The 23,200-nt window shown below is 41.2% G+C and overlaps 1 protein-coding gene across 1 annotated transcript in view; it reads right to left on the bottom strand.

Annotated features, from left to right (window-relative positions):
- Positions 1-13,025: 13,025 nt before the first annotated feature.
- Positions 13,026-23,200, bottom strand: part of LOC148540378 (cathepsin K-like) — a 37,820-nt gene continuing 27,645 nt past the window's right edge. The window contains exons 5-7 of the mRNA XM_088443566.1: positions 21,473-21,632; positions 19,476-19,590; positions 13,026-13,193 (exon numbers count right to left, since the gene is read on the bottom strand). Coding sequence (XP_088299692.1) covers positions 13,094-13,193; positions 19,476-19,590; positions 21,473-21,632 — 375 coding nt within the window. The 3' untranslated portion in view covers positions 13,026-13,093. The remainder of the gene's footprint in view (positions 13,194-19,475; positions 19,591-21,472; positions 21,633-23,200) is intronic.

Raw genomic sequence — 23,200 nt, 5'->3', positions numbered from 1 at the left:
TCATAGCAACTTTTCAAAAAGTATTTGATGAACCCAGAAGAGTATCCTCTGCAGTATCTGGTATTCTGCAGCTGAAGCAAGACAGCCTGACTGCTGGTCAGTATGCGGTGCAGTTCTGAACCTTTGCCTCCAAGTTAAGATGTAACAATGATGCTCTGGTTGCTGCATTCATGCAAGGACTGTCAGAGCAAATTAAGGACATACTGGCATACAGAGAACTGCCAAAAACTCTGGATGACCTAATATCTTTGTGTATTCAGGCAGACTTTTGCCACAGAGAAAGGGCACGAGAGAGGAAACAGTCTCATAGCTCCAGCTTCAAACTCACTCCTCGATTCATGGCACTAATTGATCCTCCTGAAGAACCTATGCAGATCAGTAAGTCACATCTTCCTGCCACAGAAAGGGAAAGGAGGTTGAAGACCAAGCTGTGCCTGTACTGTGGCGAATCAGGTCATCTCCTTACTAACTGTCCAAAATGTCCAGGAGAGCCTAACTGATCGTGGGGTAGTCAGATTAGGTTTATTTCAGCACACCCCAAAATAAAATGCTTCTTTCCAGTTTACATTTGAGGTGACTCTACTTCTAGAGAAGACCTCTGAAACTCTCAAGGTCTTATTAGACTCAGGTGCTGATGACAACTTAATCACTGCCAAGAAAATCCAGGAGTTGGAAATTCCTAGTGTGCCTCTTCAGACTCCACTAGGTATCATCGGAGTGGGTGGGATTAAACTTCCAATGGCTACCATCCGCTCCAGGACTTCAGAAGTTACCTTGCAGGTTGGTGCTCTCCACAGGGAGTTGATTTCCTTCTAAATTCTCCCATCAGCCAAGAGACCGATCATCCTAGGCCTTCCTTGGTTATGCAAGCACTGTCTTACATTAAACTGGAGTGAACCTCAAATCTTGTCATGGGGAGCAGATGCTCTTGCAGCTCCATATCAATCCTTTGGGGATGTGTTCAGCAAGACAGCAGCTGAAACACTACCACTTCATCAAGAGTGGGACTGGTATAGAACAATTACCTTGTGGGAGAATCTTCCCTCTCTTGCTTCCAGAAACCCAGGCTGTGTCCGAACACTTCAAGGAGAACCTGGAGCATGGGTTTATAAAAGTTCCAAATCACCTGCAGGAGCTGGTCTTTTCTTTGTTAAGAAGAAGAACAACGGAGGATTAAGACCTTGCAATAATTACCAGGGTTTAAACGCCATCACCATCAAGAACCAGTTCCCACTACCCCTGATCTCAGAACTGTTTGATTGCATAAAAGGGGCAAAGAATTTTTTCCCAAATGGACCTTCATGGGGCTTCCATCTTAATCCCGATCCGATCTAGTGGGGAGTGGAAGACTGCCTTCAACATCCGAGACGGTCATTACAAGTACTTGGTCATCCCTTTTAGGTTAAGCAATGCCCCAGTTATTTTCAGGAATAACATCTTCCGAGACCTGTTATGCAAGGACATGGTGGTGTATCTGGATGACATCCTGATATTTTCTGAAGATGTAGTGAGTCATTGCAGACCCGTTGTGAGGTACTGCAAGCTAGAGAAGTGCTCATTTGAGCAAGAGGAGTTGGTGTTCCTAGGGTATACCATTTCGGGTTCTAGTCTTTGGATGGACCCAGAAAAACTCTCCACCATTGTTAATTGACCTCATCCTGTGTGGTTGAAGGCAATACAATGCTTCCTGGGCTTTTGTAACTTTTACCAGCAAATCATCAGCTTGTCTGTTGCAGCTCCCATCACTGCTCTTACCAAGAAAAGTCAAGATACCAGGACATGGCCTCCTAATGTGGAAGAAGTATTTACTCTAAAGCAGTGTTTCATCTCAGCACCCATTTTAAGACAATTCACTTGTAATCAGCCTTTTATCTTGGAGGTGGATGCTTATACAGTTGGGGTTGGGGCTGTACTCTCACAAAAAGATGAAAAGGGGAAGTCGTACTCTTGTGGCTTCTTTTCTCGTAAATTCTCAGCTCTGTAAAATAACTATGCCATTAGGGATAAGGAACTGTTAGCCATCAAGCTGGCCCTGCAAGAATGGCATTACTTATTGGAGGGGGCAAAATTCCCTGTGGTGGTTTATGCTGATCTCAAGTATCTTACATACTGTACATAATGACAGCCTACTGCTTGAACTACCATCAGTCCAGATGGTTGTTATTTTTTAATTGCTTCAATCTGGTCATCACATACCATCTGAGTAGCAAAAATGCCAAAGCTGATGACTTGTCCCAGGCATTCAGTTCTGCTGAGAAGGAAGAAGTTCAGGAGTATAAGCCCATTCTGAAGCCCACTTGCTTTGTAGTAGTAATCAACAAGATCAAGATCCAAGGAAGACTTTTGTAGCCCCTGAACTTTGGGCTCAATTCAGACCCACACGCAGCGAAAGTATGCAAATCCGCAGTCGCATGGCAAGGCATCAGCATGCCCACTATGTCTTGGCGTGCAATCGCAGTGTGTATGCAGATGCCCACCAGTCTGTATTAAGATGCCCACTTATGCATGCCATCTCCATGATGTGTATGCAACCATCGGTAACATTGAGTACCATCGGAAGCGATCGCAGCACTTGTGGCTGACCATACCCTACCGCAAGTGTGTGCTTCAGTGTGAATTTCACCCATGTGACGTGTACTATGACGCTGTGTCTTAATTATGCACGCCTCTTAAACGGCATTAAGAAGCTCAGGCACGCCTGCGTTCGCACAACCACTCCCCTGTTTCCATCAACCAACCCCTGTCACCACCCATAAATGGCATGTCCTGTCACTCATTCCAGTGAGCTGTCTATGCACAGCATGCGAATGCTTCCTGATCGCATAGACTAGTTCACACACGCGCACTGCGATGCGTACGCATGCGAAGATTGCAAACATCATCAGGCTGCATGTGAACGCAGACTAGCAAGCGGATCTGCATCAGGTCCTTTGTGCAAAGCTGCTCCAATGGGCACATTGTTCATGCTTCACCGGTCATGCGGGTGTAAAAATTAACTTTGGAGTTAATCTTCAGGGATTATTGGTGGTCTACTGTCCATCAGGATGTCAAGGATTTCATGGCAACCTGTACTACTTGTGCTCAACACAAGATCCCATCTTGCCTTCCCTTGAGTCCTCTACATCCATTATCAGTGTCTGATCGTCCTTGGTCCCATATCTCTATGGACTTTATCACGGGAACTGCCATACTACTAAGGCTTCAACACTATCTGGGTGGTGGTGGATAGATTCTCCAAAGCAGCTCACTTTGTTTCATTAAAGGACCTTCTGTCAGCTGTAAAATTGACTGAAGCATTTATTAAGGAAGTGTTCAGGTTGCATGGGTTCCCCGAGGACATAGGGGTAAATTTACTAAGATTCATGTTGGTCCCGATTTGTCCCGTTTTTCAATTCGGATAGGATCGATCAAAAATGGACGTTTTCTTTACTTAAAAAATTGTGAAATTACCAAGCTCACAGTTTTTACAACATTGTTTTGTTTGATGGTGTATTTGATTGATCCTGTCCGTGTTGAAGCCCCGAGTTCCCTGTCCGACATTCTCTCTCGAACAAGCAGCCTGCACATATCCCACATTCTGACAGCCAATCAGAGGCAGCTTTACATATAGCGGCCGCTCAGTGGCTGGTTACATGTGTATCCTCTTTGTCCCCAGCCTGCGCAGCTGGCTTTTCCCCCCTCCCCTCTAGGCTGTATGTATATATGATATAATATATATATATATATATATATATGTGTGTGTGTATGTATATGTGTGTGTATGTATATATATATATATATATATATATATATATATATATGTGTATGTATATAAGTGTGTGTATGTGTATACCTATCATAACTAGGAAGGTAGGTGTTGTTAATGCAGGGGATCTTTTGACACTGGGGGGGCTACTTTTGATGTGGGGTGGGACAGTAAATTACAATGGGGGCCTATGGACAGAGGGCTTGGAGGTTATTCAAAAGATCCCCTAGGTATATTTTATTTAAATAAAATACTTAAATATACTTTAAAAGGTACTTTTTAAACCTAATTAAATAAAAAATAAATAAATTTCTGAGCGGTTTTTGGGAAAAAAAATTGTTAGTTAAGTGATTAATGATAGTAAATTCTCGTTTTGTAAGAAAGTGATTTTTTTCACCCGAGATAGCAATCTCGGATCAACACGAATCTTAGTAAATTTACCCCATAGTCTCTGATCAAGGGGTAAAATTAATTTCTAAGTTCTGGAGAGTGCTTTGGTATTATAATGGGAGAGCAAAAATTGCTACTGACAGCCATGTTTATTCAGTGTTTTTATGAGTGTGTGAGGCATGAAATGGTACAGGAATGTGGAAACTAGACACATCATAAAAACTCAAGGTGTTGTCTTTAGGTATCTATGCATGCATTAGTTTGTTATAGATTTCTTACCAGTATTTAACCAAGTAGAGTAGTTTGAAATAGGTTTATACCCATATTTGGAGTATGACAGCAGGATGGTATAAGAGTTTAAGACAAAGGAAATTCCAATCAGCCTTGCCTGAAACTGACCTGCAGACAGTGACCAGAAATTGTTATCTTTGAATCCAGCTCCATGTACGGGGATTGAGGCTCGTGGATCCAGTGTTTAACAGGGATGTAGTTAGAATCCCGACACACGGGAAGCCGTCTGAGGGAATCCCGGCGTCAAAATCTCGAATACTAAAGATAGGTGTCTAAATACCAACACCTATCTTTCATCCGATAACAGAATCCCAACAGACGACTGTCAGGATTCGGCCTAGGATCGGCCATTACTCACCCCAGCATCGGCTTCCCCTGACTTCTCATGCAGTCAGACGACAGGTGTGGCTGCGGGTGATGCGCTGAGAATTTTGCCTTAGGTGCTCTTGAACTTCCATGTGTGGCTCTGTGTCTTGGTTTCTGAGGTTGCCGTCATGAGTGCCGCCATGTTAGTCTTTTCTCACCTGACTGTTCCTTCAACCAATGGTAGTGTAGTCTCAGTCAGCTGACGATGATATCTGCTGAACTGCTACCTGGGCTCTGGACACCAGGAAGTTGCATGTGCAACCTCATCACTACTCTCAAGTTATTTCCAAATATTATCTCAATACCACCCTCCGGTGCATCTGGATTCGCACGTTGTGTACTCAGTACACACAACTGCATACAATTACTGAACCATCCTCCAGTGCATCTGGATTCACACATTGTGTACTCAGGGCCTGATTCAGAGCCGGACGCTATTTGCGCTCGCTCGTTCAGAAAAAGGGGCCGGCTATATAAATTGAGCGCTCGCTCTTTGCGGTCTGTTGACACCTCTATGTGTGAGCGAGCGAGCGAACGAAACATGTGCTCGCTATTTTGTAAAGACGCCACCTGGCCGCTCGCTTCCTACATCATCTCCGCTATTTATTAGATTAATCGAGTACATTGAAAGGCGTCTGAACTGCTCGCAGTGCTTGTGGTAGGATTTTCCTACCGCAATCATGCAAACAGTTCAGGCTAAGAGACAACCAAGTGACGTGGTCAATGACGCTGCTTTGTTAATTATGCACACCCTTAAAACGCCCGTTTTGACCGTTTGGCACGCCTGCGTTCGGATCTCCACTCCCCGTTTTCAAGCACCTTCCCCTGTTACCACCCACAAATGCCTCATCCTGTCACTCAAATTAGCAGGCACTCGCTATTTTGCGAGCGCTCGATTTCTGACCGCACTGACTGGTTGGCGCATGCGCATTACGACCCATACGCATGCGCAGATGTGCGAACATTGCTCGGAGCGAACGAGCGGCCGCTTACGAGCGGCTCTGAATCAGGCGCTCAGTACACACAACTGGGTACAACTACAGAACCACTCTAAGGTGCATCTGGATTCGCACATCGTGTACTCATTACACACCAACCGAGTACAACCACTGAATCACCTTCTGTACCAATGGTGCACCAGTATCCACACTCCGTGCAGTCAGCTCCCTCCCAGTCAGCGCAACCACCACCCTCCTCCAGTGCCAGCAGAGTATCCTACTCCTCAGTGGAACTTCCCTCTTGTCGTTCTTGTACCACTTGCTAGAAGCAATCCCCATTGTGCCAACTCTGTACCGATAGGTATAGAATACGTATTAGTACTTCTTCAAAGTACTTCCTCTGGGCCATAGTGGTGTACCTTTCTCCATTTCACACTCATATCAGATACCTGACCAAAGGGCCACGACCTGCTTGCCGGGAGCAGCTAAACCCATATCCCACTTAGAGGGGTCACTGGTAAACACCTCCCGGCAGGTTAGACTCTGCGCCTTTGGTCAGGTCTCGTCAACATCCGATACTTGTGGATGAGGAGAACTTACATTCAGGCCCCTTGCCTTCGATTCTTCCCTTCGATTCCTCCCCCTTCCCTCCCTCCGATTCCTCTCCCTTCACCTTCATCGTCCTCTGCTCCAATCCAAAGTACACCGGCACCTGTGTTAGGGAACCAAATCTGAGGGCTGCGACCTGCATGTCAGACGCGGCTAAGTGCAAACTTGGTGAATACCGTCAGCATGTTAGACTTCACGTCTCAGTACTGAGTATCGCCAATCCCAAAATAAGGGTTAGCTGTTAGGCGCGGGGGAGAAGGGTTAGGTTTAGGCACCCCCGGGGAGACTAAGGGTTAGGTCCCCCCCCGGGGAGGCCTATGGTTAGGCTAGGGGAAGGAGCGGTTAGTGTTAGGCACCACTGGGGGAGGTTAACCATCTATATCCCGAAGCTATGTAAAGTATTATTTTTCATATGTTGTTATTTTGTAATAATATTTTTTCTAAGACATTTCTTTATGTGGCTTAATTAACTATTTGTATCCAAGTACCTTATCTTGTTCTACCTAGAACAGTTATCAATTTGAGTTATTCCTCAGCATATCATCCTCAAAGTAATGGATAGGTGGTGAACTAAGATTTGGAGAAATTTATTTGGATTTACATATCTTCCAATCAAGATGACTGAGTCTTTCTGTTACCATGGGCTCAATTTGCTCACAATAATCTTTTCCATGAGGCATCTGGGTACTCTACATCCGGTATGGTCTACATCCATTTTTACTGGAATTGCCAGGCTGTCGCTCAGTACCACTTCCAGCCATCCGTGGTACTGTGGATCATTTCCTAAAGATCTGGAAGGAGGTAAAAAAATAACCTATGCAAAGCCTCATCACATCATAAGCTGTTTTCTGACAAAAAGAGGAAGAAGGTTCCTTTGTTGAATCCAGGTGATAAAGTCTGATTATCAACCAAACATCTACACTTGAAGGTACCTACAATGAAGTTTGCTCCTAGATTCATTGGTCCCATCCAAATTCTCCAAGTAATTAATCCGGTGGCATATCGACTGAAGCTTCCTAGCACACTCATGATACCAAATGTGTTACATGTTTCTCTCCTTAACCTCTTGTTATCAACCAGTTTTTGACATCTGTCAAATCTTCTTTGGCTGTTTCAGTAAACCACCAAGAGGAATGCGAGGTGACACAAATTTTGGACTCCAGAATATCTTGAGGCACAGTTTAGCTTTTGGTTAGCTGGAAGGGGTATGGTGCTGAGGAATGTTGTTGGGTTAAGGCCTCAGATATTCATGCTCTTCAATTACTTCATAAATTTCACAAGAAGTTCCCTAACAAGTAATTTGTGGGGTGTTCAATGCCCACCCCTAGAGTAGGGGGTAAAGTCACAGCACGCTGGACCCTGGGCATCTACTTACTGGGTCTGGTAGTGCTGGTGTCCTATGAAGCAGTGGGTGGGAGGTCCCCAGAACCTGCTGCTACAAAGTCCGACTGGCTCTTCCTATCTGCAGAAGCTCGGGGCATGCTGCTATGCGGTCCATCCACTTCAAGATAGCAGCTGTGGCTCCCATAATGCCATGTGGACTGCTCAGAAGTAGTTTTTAAGGGCCAGGTACACCATAGGTGACATCACATTGGCACCAAATTCAAGTTTCCTCCTATATAAGGAGGGTTCGTGAGGACATTCCTCTCTCCCAAACCATACTCCCAGTGATTACTACTGCTTATTCCTGACCTTGGCTTTGTTGTGACCTGATTCTGTCTCCTCCCTGGTACTGCACTTGGTATTCTGGTTTTGACTTTGGCTATCCCCCATGACCTGCATACGTCTGCTCCCTGGTAACGTCTTATCCGTTTGGTTCTGACCAAGCTTGTCGACTGCATTGTTTGCCTTCATCATACTCTGCACCAATCCAGAGTACACCGGCACCTGTATTAGGGAACAACATCTGAGGGCTGTGACCTGCATGTCAGACGCAGCTAAGTGCAAACATGGTGAATACCGTCGACATGTTAGACTTCGACCCTCAGTACTGGGCCTCACCAATCCCAAAATATGGGTTAGCATTCACTATCTATCCGTGAGTTGTGACACTTACATACTATAGGAGGGGAAGAACAGTTGGAGGGTGAACTGGGAAAGATAAATGGTGGAGGGTAGAAGAAGTTATAAATTTAAGAGGTGGGCTAGTAAGCTTTAACAAAATTGTATATTTTAAGGGTGCCAAGGCTGGTAGAAAAACTGACTCAGAGAGGGAGTCAGTTCGAGTGTGCAGGGGTACCCATAGTGAAATCTTAGAGGTGAACATGAAAGTGTTACAAGCAGCATAGATTGAAGTTGAAAGAGGTGGGAGAGAGGGAGGCCAGGAATCATTGAATAATGTAATATACTTAGCAATAAACAAAAGCATACATTAGTTCATAAATGTTTAAAGTTAATATTTAGTTTGCTGCACAAGCAGATTATTGTTCTGATAATAAATTAAAGATTTTAAAGGGAGTTCCAGGCATAACATTACCTTAACATAAAAGTCCTTTGGACCGGGGGCGTAAATTCATACCAGGAGCCCAGAGGCCAACACCCCAGCAGCACCCAGACATACATTCCCCACCTTCACTGCCAACATTCCAGCACCACCCAGTCACACTGTCATCCCCTGCATTCAATTCCAACACAACTGCAGTACCTAGTCACACCCTCCCCTCCTGCATTTACAGCCAACACTCTAGGAACACTAAGACACACACTCTCACTCCTGCATTCACTGCCAACACTCCAGCAGCAGACACAGAAACAGACAAATCTCAGGTGCACAACTCCAAATTATTAACAATATATATAAATGCAATAAAATTTTGCAATCAATAGAGGTTTTTAACATAATCATGGCAAAGGTTATGGGCCTACCTACCATATTCAGGTAACCTCTTTCGGGTAGGTCCCTAACATACTAGGGTTCAAATCCAGAGTGCAGGACCCCCCAAAACTGGTCCAGTCAAGCCGCCCCAGGGCACCACCATAGTAAGAAAAGTGCAGTGTAAAGAGATAGTTAGGAGCAGCTGCAGCTGCATACAAAGAATGAAAATAAAAATGTGTGATTGCAAAATGTTATTGCATTTATATATATTATTAATAATTTGGAGTTGTGCACCTGAGATTTGTCTGTTTCTGTGCCTGCAATTAGTCTCATCAGGTAGCACCTCCCATCATATATATAGTCAGGTTGTGCAGTCCAGAAATCTTTCCCATATGCTCCATTTAATGTGCTTTATTGCACTTCTGAGGGAAAAGAGACGCCCTCATTCTGGACTAGCACCCTTCCTTATTGGTTTAAAAGCATGGAGTATGGTAATGTATATGCACACTGTATTAGGCACAATTCTAGATAAGTCCTACAAGTTATATACTGTAGTGCAACTTTGGTTCATTTTTGGGGTGTGGGTCCCCCTGGATTGCGTTGGTTAATCTGTCTCAGGGCACCGCATTATAACACATTCTCCTTTATAACACATTTTAACCATTCACTGTGTGTTTAATATATATATATGTATTTCACTTTTTTATTTTCATTCTTTATATGCAGCTGCAGCTGCTCCTAACTATCTCTGCACTTTTCTTACTATGGTGGTGCCCTGGGGCAGCTTGGCTGGGCCAGTTTTGGGGGGTCCTGCGCTCTGGATTTGAACCCTAGTATGTTAGGGACCTACCCGAAAGAGGTTACCTGGATATGGTGGGTAGGCCCATAACCTTGGCCATGATTATGCTAAAAACCTCTATTGATTGCAAAATTTTATTGCATTTATATATATTATTAATAATTTGGAGTTGTGCACCTGAGATTTGTCTGTTTCTGTGCCTGCAATTAGTCTCATCAGGTAGCACCTCCCATCATATATATAGTCAGGTTGTGCAGTCCAGAAATCTTTCCCAAACGCTCCCACATTCATTACTAACACACCAGCAGCACACAGGCACACATTCCTCCCCCAATTAACTACCAAGACCCCAGCACACAAACACTACCTGTTGCTGATCGTGGTCTTCTGTTTTTGCTATTTGTTGCTCTCACAGCAACAGTTGGAGCAGCAGGTCCCGCATGTGATGAAAAAGTCAACCAAGGAGGGAGGGGCCATGCATTTAGACTCCCAGCCTCAGCACCTGCCTTTTATGTACATTGGTGGGGTTTCTTTGCTGGAGATCCATCCCTAGGCTGGGACAGGACTGCTAGGTGGGGGCCCAGGGAGAGGGAGAACTGCAGCACATGCCCCCTGGGCTCCCTGATTATTCCTGATCTGGAGCGCATAAAGCAGAACCTGGAGCAATGGAGTAGGTCAATATGCCCCTTTAAGGGCTGGCTCCCGGAGGAGACTGCCTTCCATTGTCTCTGCTCTCTGCTTTGACCCCAACTAACAAAACCTCTTTCTTGGATTTTTCTGGAACTGGCAGTGCTGATAGAATTTTTGTTCCAAGATGGTCTGCAGCCATTGTGATTAGGAAGCTGTTTGGATGTCCTGCAATATTACTAGTTGAGGGATGACAACATTATATTTTAAAATAATGCATTATATGGTCTGCTTGGGTAAAACCTTTGTAAAAAACTGGGACAAACTTCTACCCTTTCTCTGCTCTGTTGTCTGTGAGGTACCCCAATCTTCGACCAGCTTATGCTTGCTAAACTGTTAAATGGCAGGAAGACTTGGGGTAACAATCTTAGGAGTGAGAATATTATGCAATATGTTTTGAATATGCACAACTGGTTGTACTTGGTCAGTTGGCTAGAGGAAATCCAATAAATACACAATGTACACATGAGTAGTTGTGTAACCATAGTGTCCTCAATTGTACTTTTGGAGAAAATGGCCAATTGCTGTTACCCACAGGGGAGAGCAAGCTGTTGGCTAATTGGCAGCATATTTAGAGGTATATGTAGTGTTCTACTGCAGAATGAAGATATGAGATTTCATGGCCTGATGCCTGAAGGGGAAATCAAATATATATCACTTTAAAGGCCTGGAAGGACTGACTTTAATAGGACACCCACTTATGGGTGACCTTGATTGTGGTTCTCAATTTACCATAGACATAGTGGAAGCTTGTGGGAATGTTTTATGAAATGTAATTTAGTTCAGTTTACAAGAAGACTGGTCCCTTCCTATACAGATGCAGGCGTTTTTTGTATTAAATGCAGGTCTAATAATTTAGTGGTGAGGTTAGTTTGGTTTATATATGAGAAGAGGTAGGTGAGTTTGGGGATTATATAATAGAATGAATAAGGGCATAATGAGACCCAGGACCAGGAAAGAAGTGTATACAGCAAAACCAAAATCTCAAGTACATGCCAAGCATACATTAGCCAGTACTGTGTGTTACGATCCACGTCAGTACCAATCTGGTGGTGCTCTCCCAAGTGTTGATTCTTGCAGTATCATTTCTCACCAGTGGTGCTGCACTACTGCTGGTGCTCCTAGTACTCAGTGCCAGATCATCAGTTCATTACCTGAGACTATCTAGCTCATGATGCTAGTGGAGGCTCTCTGAAGTTCTAGTTACCTGAGACTATCCAGCTCATGTTCTTAGTGGAGGCTCTCAGTTTAAGTTGCTTAACTTTATCCTATGCATGGCTACCAGTTCAGCTCTCAGGCTGTTCAGCGTCTGCAGTCCATAACAGCTTCACACTGTCTCACAGGCCAGTCTGCACCAATCAATGCTCCTCTAGTGAGTATCTGTTACTGCTCTCAGCTGCTCATTAGCACTTATTGTGTCGGTCATGTTACGGGACTTTGCCTTATTGCCACAGTTTACTACATTTTAAGTCAAGTCTGCTTCCTTTTATTTTACATTGCAAGCTAGTTCAATTATATTGCAAGTCATCTGCTAACCTGTTGTCCTGCATTACAAGTTTTTCCTGATCAGCCACTAAACCCTGACTGCAGTCTTGTGTTATTCCTGGGCTTCTTATATTTGAACTGTTTTTGTTATCATTATCTTGTGTAAATCATGGTCTCTGTCTTACCCACAAGAGTATAACAAGCCATCTACTGTTTCATTCCACTTCTGCATTGCTTCTTTAAAATACACACTTGTAAGGGTAATCAATGAAGACTCATGACCAGGTGGGTGCTAACACTGTGGATTAGACACACCGACATCAGCTCTTATTATCCCTCCTGCAAAAATGGTAGTAGGGGTGCACTAGTGTTTTCTCTTGACCAGTGCACTAAAATATTTATTTAAGACTTTGCCCATGGGACTATACCAATTCAGAACAATTTGGACCCTTTGGATTCGTTGAAAATAAATCCAAGCGACCACAGAAGCATCAAGGGTAAATAATTTCTTCAGGGGTCATTGTGTGACCCATGATGAAATTAAAGTTGAGGTAAAGAAATGCTTTAGGTAGCTATTGGCTTGGCAAAGACTGTCTAAACTATATATATATATATATATATATATATATGTGTGTGTACGATAACAATCATCCAGCACACTAGGAAGGTGTAGGTCGATCAGTCAGCGATATCATTATTGCTGACTGATCGTACCGTGTGTACGCACCATAAGCTGGATAATACCCATTCAGATGTACAGCACAGTAACAAAGAATTGCATTTGAGTATTTTGTTTATTTATAGATATATTGTAACTAGACATTTAATACAGTTTGAAATAAGACTATACTTTAACTGACACTACAGAGAAGTGTTTACATTTTAAATGAGAAGTTTGAATTTAGACAAATTACGTTTGAAACATATTTGTAATATTTGTAATAAAAAATATTTGCAGAAAACAGTCACTACACAATATCAATAGTAGCTGCCAGGTCTGATATGAAGCACTTATTAATGTTGCGCTTGATTTTTCCAAAGCCTTTTTCTCCCCACTCCTCGCCCCAGCTGTGAGAAAATATAAATATTGATTATTCAAAAGTTGGACACTCATAATGAATAAAATACAATGTTAAGGCTTGTACCACAACTAGAGTGGCCAGATCAGCCACTGGATATCAGCCACATAGATCCAGTCTGCTTGGCTGAATTGCATGTTGCATGTCTCTGCATGTTACTGTACAGACATGTATTATGTATCTGAGATGATAGCAAAGCAGCCATGCAGCATATGTATTCTGTATATGGCTAGTTTTAAATGGTTAATCTGCCAACATTTGCCCCAACTGATCATGGGACCTGATTCAGAAGTGAACGAAAGGTCGATATTTACGCACTTGAGCGATTATTCTCAAAGCACCTGTGCGGTGATTGAATTGCGATGAAATGTGACTATGGTTGCAGTGAGGATTTATGCACAAGTGATTGACAGACAGAGGCCGTTTTGTGGGAGGTAAAGGAGTGACGGCAAACATGCGGGTGTGTCATGACCATGTTTGGGGCATGTATCTGCCTACAACTGTTATCCCATATGCAGAAAATATGGTGCCAGTGTCTCAGTTCCTGCGGCCATTCTGCGTGACCATAGGGTTACTTAGACGGTCAATTATCGAAGGATCTGCGTCCACCGCTACTGCATGTTTGTACACACTTGCTTGTATCTGCGAAGCCGCCAGTGGGCGTGTCTATACATTTCCAGGTGTCTGCATGCATTAGCATATTTTCGCACAGCAGTTGCGTACAGGACCACAGCTGTGATTGCATTAGTGATTAGCATACATTTCTGTATCAGGCCCATAATTGATATTAAATCAATGCAAACTTTGAATAGTTCAATATATTAATGACAATCCCCCTCTTCATTTACTCCCACCACATATACTGTATCAGATTTGTGAATCCTCTACTAGTACCCCTGGGGTTACCTGCAGCTAAGAGATGGGCTTTACTGTTTATGTAAGGCACCCTCTGCAGTTTAGTGTACATGAGGACTGAAGCCTTCCAATCCTATTCAGTAAAAGAGAATACAGCACTGTTTGCTACATGGGTGGTAGTACACAATGAGGAGTTATTATACAAAAGTGGGCTAAATCTTTAACTAAAAAACTGTACAAGAGTGCACAGTGAGCGCTTGTTTTATCCAATTATATATGCTAAAAGACCTCACAGAAGCTGTCTTTTAAGAGAGACGTGGGCTCTCTATGTGTTTATTTGGAAAAATAGAAAAATATATGTTTAAAGGTATTGCAATTAGGATACCGGTAGGCACTATCCCGCCCGCCGATATCCCGACACTTGCATCCCAACATGGGACTAAAGATAGGTGTTAAAATCCCGACGCCTATGATTAGCCCCACTACAGAATCCTGACACCCGGCATTCCGAACGAAGGTATGCCGGGTGTATTAGCGTCTAGCCTCGGGGGGGGGGAAGGTTAGGTTTAGGGACCTCTGGGGGGACATAAGGTTAGGCACCTCCTGGGAGGGTTAGGGTAGGGGAAGGGGGGGCAAGACTTAGGCACCACTAGGGGGAGTTAGGGATAGGCAACCTCTCCCGGTGGGTTAGGTTTAGCCACTAATGGGGGGAGGTTAGGGTTAGACACTATGGGGGGAGGTTAGGGTTAGGCACACCTAAGGGAGGGTTAGGGTTAGGGAGGGCGGGGGGGAGAGGGGAGGGTTAGGGGGGGAGTGGGGGAGAGGGGAGGATTAGGGGGGGAGAGGGGAGGGTTAGGGTACTTTCCTTCAGCTGTCGGGATATCAACCCACCGGGCTGCCGCTGTTGGTATTTGATCCGGCGGCTAAACAGCCGCCGGCATTACATACCTTAAATACAATTTGTTACACAGTATTTTAAGATTAAAAAAAAAAACAGTATGAAATAAATGTATTGTAAGTGGAAACTACAAACATATTATGCTACATTCCTTACAGAATACAGATATAAAAATATTTATTTTTATTATGATTCTTGATATTACACAGTCAGAACAGAAAGCAATAAATAAAATCATACATTTCAGTGTGCAATCTGATACAAAGTTCTCTGAGAACTACAGACGTATTAGATGATACATTTGTTGCAGATACAGTATAAGGAGCAGTTTCCACTTACATTACATTTATCTCTTTAACTAGTTGCATGTATCCTCATCACTTTAGAACTGGGGACATAACTGATGAACTGGAGGGGATATTTATTACAAAAAGTGCTCTAGGTAAACACACATTAAACTAACACCATATATACATACTGTAGGTCAGTATTGAGGACAATTTATGAAAAGTGTTCAACATTAGTTTGTGTACAAAATATGGTGTTGCACCCAGGCAGTTGCTTTTATTTCCCAGCTGTGCAAGAAAAATTAAAGCTCATTTGTTGCTATGAGTAACATTACTTTTTCCAAAGTTCCCAATGTATTGTATACACTCCTCTATATTAGTATTTCTTAAGCTTATACATTTAATTTAATTTTCTCTCTTGCTACATCTTGCACAGCTGATCAGGTATGTACAGAATTGAGATGTCACTAGAATCACAGATGTAATTGTTTATTTTTCTGTACACTACATTTTTTCTGTTTGTAAAGATTTACATTTTAAAGTGCCATAAGTTTATATTGTCCCCCTTAAATATATGACAGGAAGGTATCTCTACCATACTATGAATGAAAAGTATACCAAATTTAATGCAAATGAGGAATGCAAATCTGTAAAAGACCACTGTCCAGAATTGACTTTGTATAATGGAGTTTATAAGCACCTGTACTATGCAAATTACAGAAACAGAATACCATCTACATTGCGCTATAGTACTCTAAAGATGGGAAATAATGAGACCAGTTGTTTTAGTGGCTTTTAAACATTTCTCATAGGCAAATTGAAATCACCGCTTGATTTGACTTAATATATGGTGTAAAATGACCAGGAAGATGTGGGCTATACTTCACTTTACTAGGTACTGCAAACAGAGGGATCTCATAGACACAACAGGAGAGAGAGAATGACATATCTGATTTTTCTTTATATATGGTTTAACTAGACAATAAATAAATGTTTAGTAAGGGCAGATAAGAGAGTATAGTACAATTACAACTGGCATCTAGTTTTATACTCAGGAATAAATCCCCCCAAAAAGTTGTACAACTAATATGTTACACTGGGTTTGGATAAATTATGTATTGCTTCTTTTGGAGAAAATAACAAAATTCTAGCTTACAACCATCATGATGAAGGTACTTTCTATATAAAGACAATTGTAATATTTTTATAGAGAACAGTTTTTGCTAGAAGACTGTCACTGGTGTTAGCTATAAGAGAGAGCAAATGTTCCTGAGTATAACTGTAAACCTGGATGTAATGAGTAGATAACAGTTATAAAGTTGGATGTATGAACCTCAGTTTATATAGAGGGGTATATATAGCAATCTTACAGCACACATTAGATAAGAGCCTCATATCACTAGTCGGTGCTGGTGGTGAACCCAGGTCATTCCATTATCTACCTTTCAATCTGTGGCTTGTGGCCAGCCTCCATTCCCCTCCGACATGACACTTTCAGCCTGCTTTCACTAACAGTCTCATACAATAGGAAGGTCCATGTCATACACACCAGCGGCAAACTCCACATTCTGATTATATGGCTACACATTGTTCTATCCCTACCCACTTCAAAGCAAATTACATACTACTGGGATTGCAGGTGTTGGATACTGAATATGATACTATGTTTAAAACCTCATGTTACACACCTTAAAAACTGATAATTAATTGGCCAAGGAAGAAGATTTTTTAAGTCTATATGGTGTCCAATACCAACAGTAAAAGTATTTCAACTCGTACATATAGGGAACAACTGTATGTCTTCAAAGGAGATGTTAGATAAGCACCAAAATAGGTTTGCTATTAAGATAATAGGAATGTGGGTTTGTCCAGCAGAAGTAATATCCAGGTGGCCTATAACAAAATAATGGTGCGCTTACATGTAGCAATAAAGTTACTTGAGGGTCAATGGATTTTCAGACTAATAGTTGGTGATCAGTAGGAGCCAACCCATGCAGCCAAATTAAGCTCATCTGACTGACCAACTCACCATAGGACCACTCTACTTAGTGACAGCATTTTATGTACAGTTTCTCAGGAATGCAGTGAATGAAAACTTGAATGATGGAGGCTTTTCAGAGTCAGTGGACATTAATTGTCTGGCAAACAGTTTTATTCTTCCCTAAAAACTATGTTTTAAGTTGTTGTTATCATGCATAATAAAAATGTTATTTGTTGCCTTTGTATATTTTCTCATTGTTTACAATTTGAAATAGTGTTTTATCTGTTAATAATAATAATAATAATAATAATAATTATTATTATTATTATTATTATTTCATGCCAACAAGTCATTTCTACAGATGTGAGCTTACTTAACTTTCCTTTTAGCGCCAAATAAAATTATCGTTCATACTGTATCCTACTGTCATTCATCTATGACCTTTGAACTTGCTGGATGCCAAAATGTTAGTTGGAAATCGGTGATTAGAAGTTTTGTGTGATTGTCTTTATTCAATAAACTACTATTAATTAATATGCGTGTTTGATGAATTTTTTTTAAGATTATGTCCTGGCTCACTTTAAGTACCAGTGCAGAGCTAAATACAAGGGATGATAAATACGGACTATTAGCTATGTACCCAAATGTCAATTATTTTTGGGCTTTGGATATGCTAGCTGCCAGGATGAAATTAGGCCGGAAAGGGAAAAAAGATGTCTAGGATAGTCTTTATTTACTAAAGGATTTATAATGTATGTGCAGGTTTTGCTGAGTTTGCTGTGTAATTAAAAACTTTAACATAGCGGAGTGAAAATTCAATAGAACTTGGTGCGGGTCTGAGGAAAGAAAATAATATTTAACTCCAGTAGAATACAGAAAAAGAACTTTGGATATCAGTGAAAATATGCATATAGTATACTCTATATATTTGAAGAGTATGTTAATGTACATCATTCACTTACACTTTATAGTTTACGCAGGAACCAACCACTGCAAATAAATTTGTACTGAGTTGTACAAAAGTTGGACATGTTTGCATGTACATTAATTCACACTCTTTGGCAATTTCCCATGTTATCACTCATGAACCAGGATCTATAGAAAATAATGAAAGAGCAGCTATCAACCACTATCAATGCACACTACATGGGAATGTTGTTGCCTAATTTCCAGTGGATGTTATTTATTCTGCAACTTTTTGTTAAATTGGGAATGAATTGCAAATTAATTAACAACCAGCGGATTTATAAAATTCAGAATAGATTTCCCTATCTCTAATAGTAACGCTAGTGTTTTAAAGGTTTATTTACCATTACAGTACAGTATTTTCCACTCCTTGTATGTAAGTATAAATAATTGTATTAGGAGGACAAACACAAGCATGCCCAAGGCTGTCAGGGCATGCTGGCATTTGTTTTTTTTCCAGTGCCAGTATGCCCTGACATCATGTGCACATTGGAATTTGTAGTGTATAAGGGAAGATTTTTTTAAAAAAGAAACCCAAACACAGACAGTAATTAAAACTCATGGGCAATTTCCCACAGTATGACTCAGGAAAAAAACAGAACAATGAGAAGTTTGTGAAATCTCAATCAATTTGCATAAAATTGCTACATTTGCATAAAACCCCCAAAACATTACAGATTGCTCTGTTTTCCCAAAGGTAAAATCAGGCCCGGGAAGATTCTGCTTTACCTCCGAACTCGCATTTGTCACTGTATTACAGCACTGACCTCACATACACTACGAGCACCGGCCATCCAGTGATTGCACTATGAAGTACAGTTTGGAGAACTTTAGCTAACATGGCATGACAGTGTATTTGTCTCCATGGCTTGACACAAAGGGAATCAGGACACCACCTCTGTGTATACTTTCCAATGTATTTATGAATTTCAATTCAAAAGTGTGAGTGAATGTGAATATGTGTAGGAAGCTAGTTAGTAAAATTAAACAATTATGACTGAAGCAGTATAAAATAGGTATTATGGATTATCACAGTAGGGGACGTTGAGGGTATACTGTCCTGGAATAGGGCCAGCCAAATAGGTGCACCCACTGCCCTCTATATGGTGTTGGTAGGACCCGGAAAGTTCCAATGTGGCAATACCAGATCCAACACTGTGGCCCAACACTTGTAATGGCTGTCCTGACTACTGTATCACTAAAACCCTCTTCCTCCAAAATGTAAGCCTCAGCTGCCTGCCCACTCATAATATAACAATAAAAACACTGGTGTTGAGAAGTTACCTATTCTTTATGATCCAGTACTCGTTGTCCTCATTCTCATCATCATGTTCCGTTCCATAGCCCACAATAATAATTGCATGATTTGCAACTCTAGAACATCCCCCATCATATATTCCTTGTATAGAAAGAAATCCTTACGTACATTTTCAGAACAATTTCATTATGAAAACATTACATTAAGAGTACTGATAAGTATTGTATGCTTAAAATTGCAGGTAAACCCATAATTAGATATTAACGTATTTAATAAATCTACAAATGTATACATCTATTTAATACATCTACAAACAAATACATCTAAAACAGTAAGTCTACTTTCGTTGCCATCTGGAATTAATCTGTCCTTGATAAAACGTGTGTAAGTTACTGTGTGGAAAACGTAGACCTGCAGCCTTCTACAGAGATCTGTATAACTGGAAGGGTATCTCTGAACCAGTATACTATCATGTATTAACATTGCACCTCAGCCGCAGCGTGTGTCCATGCCTCACTATGGTAGGAAGTCTAGATATGCTATGTTTAATCTCAGAGGTGCCAAGTGACTAATGCAGACCAGTGATGGATTTCCTAGGGAGCAGACTTGGGTTAAATTATCAAGTGACGGGTTGTTTTAGCTGGCTGTATGTATTCTTGAGTGGGATCGTTCTGGCTGGGTTGCATGAATGTTTTATTGGAATGTTGTTCCTATGTGTTTAAACTTATTTATATTTTTGCTATTTTTTGTACATTTTTGTATCCTTCATTTTTCAAACTGCTGAATATATACAGTAAGAGCTGCTACTGAGCTGGACCTAGTCGCATCTGTGTCTGTGTCTTTCGCTGCTGTAGCGCCTGCTACTTTATGCTAATGCAGCTTCAGAGCCCTTCCCAGCCATGCGTATTTGTGCAAGGATCAAGACGCCCACTTTGAAAGTGTCCAAAACTCCTAGGCAATAACTGCAAGGATTCCCTGCCTACAGTTATTGCCTAGGAGTTTTGGACTTTTCCTTAAGACTCATATTTACGATACCCACAAGTTCCAGCCTCAAGTTATTGCCCACCTGACACCCTATATTATATATTGACTCTGTTTAACTTTGCAAACTATACTGCCTTTATCAGTACACTACATCACTTGCAAGTATTACTGGAGTTTTTCCATAGAATTTATTTGCTCTTTTCACCACAGAGCACTTCCCTCCATTATAAATTTACTGCTCTAAGTTTGGGAAGTATGGACAACCCTTTGGGGTAGCAGCTAGTGGTGAAACACAAAGACCGCTAATCAATTCCACTGTGTCTGACATCGGCTGTGTGTGTGACTCAGAATCGGGCCCTTTAATGTCTTAGGGGGAGATTTTTTTCAAACCTTGGAGAGAGACAAAGTGAAGAGTGATAAAGTACCAACCAATCAGCTCCTAACTGTCAATTTCCAAACAGCCTGTAAAATGACATTTAGGAGCCTATTGGTTAGTACTTATCTCTCTCTCCACTGTATCTCTCCCTGTTTCATCCATTTTTTTGTCCATATTTCTATACTGAATATATAAATGTTACATTCATGCCTAAAATAAGGCAACTTCAATGTTGTCAATAGAGGTGACAGAAAGCACTGGTGAGTTGTTATTATAAGCTTACAATTTTACATTCATTTTTTTTAAAGAACAAAAGTGTTTCCATGTCTAACTAACCCATGTAACAACTACTGTATGATGCTCACAGTCCTGCCATAGTGCTTAGACTCTTTTAGGGTCCTTGTAGCACTATCTGGCCCACCCACTGTCTATCTTTTATAAGTCTGGTCTATGCAGTTCTTGTATTATTTATTGTGCCTCCTGCCTCAAATCTTACTTTTTGTGCTTAGTTATCGCAGAAATCCCTCTTGTTTCATATTTAGACATATTACAGATTAGTTTCTTCCATGAGTCTTCTTCAAGTGTTTATATTGACTTGGAACAAAAGATATATGTAAGTAAAATCATAAATACTAGTACTATATTGTAACAATCATATATTACCTTCACTATACAACATGAATTCCATGCTTACTCCAAACCCAACAGTGATAGGTCCTTCAAGGGCCACTGAAGATGCTATGTTCTCTTCTCCAGGCAGTATGTAGTATTTTGTTGTATTCAACTGTATTACTTCATCAGTGTTATATGAGCAAGACATTTTCTAATGATAACAATTAAAAAGAGAAAGAAAGAAAGAATCAAACTCCATATAATTATTTATATATGTTACAAGTTTGCCTTTCCCAACCTTTTTGGTCTTGCGACACATCTGGAGATGCTGATATCATTAATGTTAATATTATAATAAATAATAATAAATATAATAGTAATAAATATAATAAAGACAAAATCGCAAACAAGACTATGAAAAAAATAGACAGATATTTGTTTGATTTACATTTTAAATGTCATTTACATAATATTGCTATTGGATATATGCAGTTCACTAAATTTGTTTTCAGATTTGTCTTGATACCCATAAATACTTATGACATATGTAGCCTTGTAACATATCACACGAGTCCTGATACACTGTTTAGCAGTTTTTTACTTCAAAAAACCACAATTTCATAATTACTGTCTATCACATAACCACTGAGAATAAATAATGGAACAGATAAAATATGATGACAACACATTCTGTACAAATCATGACAAGGGTAAATATCATAATACACACAATAAAACACGCTAATTAATGTATTTGTTTAGCAACATTTAACTATATAGTGCCAGCATATTATTTGCGCTGTACAATTAAAAACCTAAATAGTAATAAAACAACACTGAGTAATACAGACAGAGAGGTAAGAGGTCACTGCATACACATTTGTCACCTTATAGATGGCTAGTATCCCCGGTCCCGTGCTAATGGGAGCCGCAGGAAACAAGGGTGCCCAACACCTAAATTAAAATAAATAGTATATAAATAGTAAGTTATTCTTCATACCTCATTATTTGATTTTGTGTTTAGCTGCAGCATGTCTTAATCATTCCCACTATAATTGTCATAGGGGCAGCCGTGTTTTAAATGCACTATGTGTATTAAATCACGAAACAGTTAAAAAAACCAGTTCGTTATCTGCATAATCTGGACTGAACATCTATTTTTTCATCCCTGCAGGTATGTAATTCATTTTTCAAGCTGCACATTCCCATTGCTACTTTGCAATTCAATGTCATTCAGATCAGATGTGTTAAACATATATAATTAATTTCCATCTAGCAAGATACAAATTGTTACCTACATTTCAACCTCATGGAAATTAGGTATGCAGCCGGGAAGCTGGCGGACCTAATCCCGACAGCCGGCTTCCCGACTGCTTAATCCCGGCGAGGGTTAAATGACAGACATCTAAATCTAGATGCCTGTCATTTTACCGATGCCGAGAGACCGCCGCCCGGCATCCCGATCAAAGCCCGAGCACAGATAGCCGCGAGGGGGGAGGGTTAGGTTTAGGGTTCCCGGGGGAGACTTAGAGTTAGGCACCCCCCGGAAGGTTAGAGTTGGGCTAAGGGAAGGGGGGGGGGTTAGGGTTAGGCACCCCCAGGGGGATTTAGGGTTAGGCACCCCCCAGGGGACTTAGGTTTTGGTGGTGGGGAAGGGGGTTTAGGCACTTAGAGGGGGGATTAGGTTTAGGCACTGGGGGGCAAGGTTAGGATTAGGCACCCCTAAGGGAGGGTTAGGGTTAGGGGGTAGAATTAGGTTAGACAATACTTACCTTGGAC

This window comes from Taudactylus pleione, unplaced genomic scaffold (assembly GCF_031769625.1).
Source record: "Taudactylus pleione unplaced genomic scaffold, aTauple2 ptg000019l, whole genome shotgun sequence".
NCBI classification, from domain to species: Eukaryota; Metazoa; Chordata; class Amphibia; order Anura; family Myobatrachidae; genus Taudactylus; species Taudactylus pleione.
Note: the sequence above shows the minus strand (reverse complement) of the source record. Positions and strands in the feature narration are given on the sequence as shown.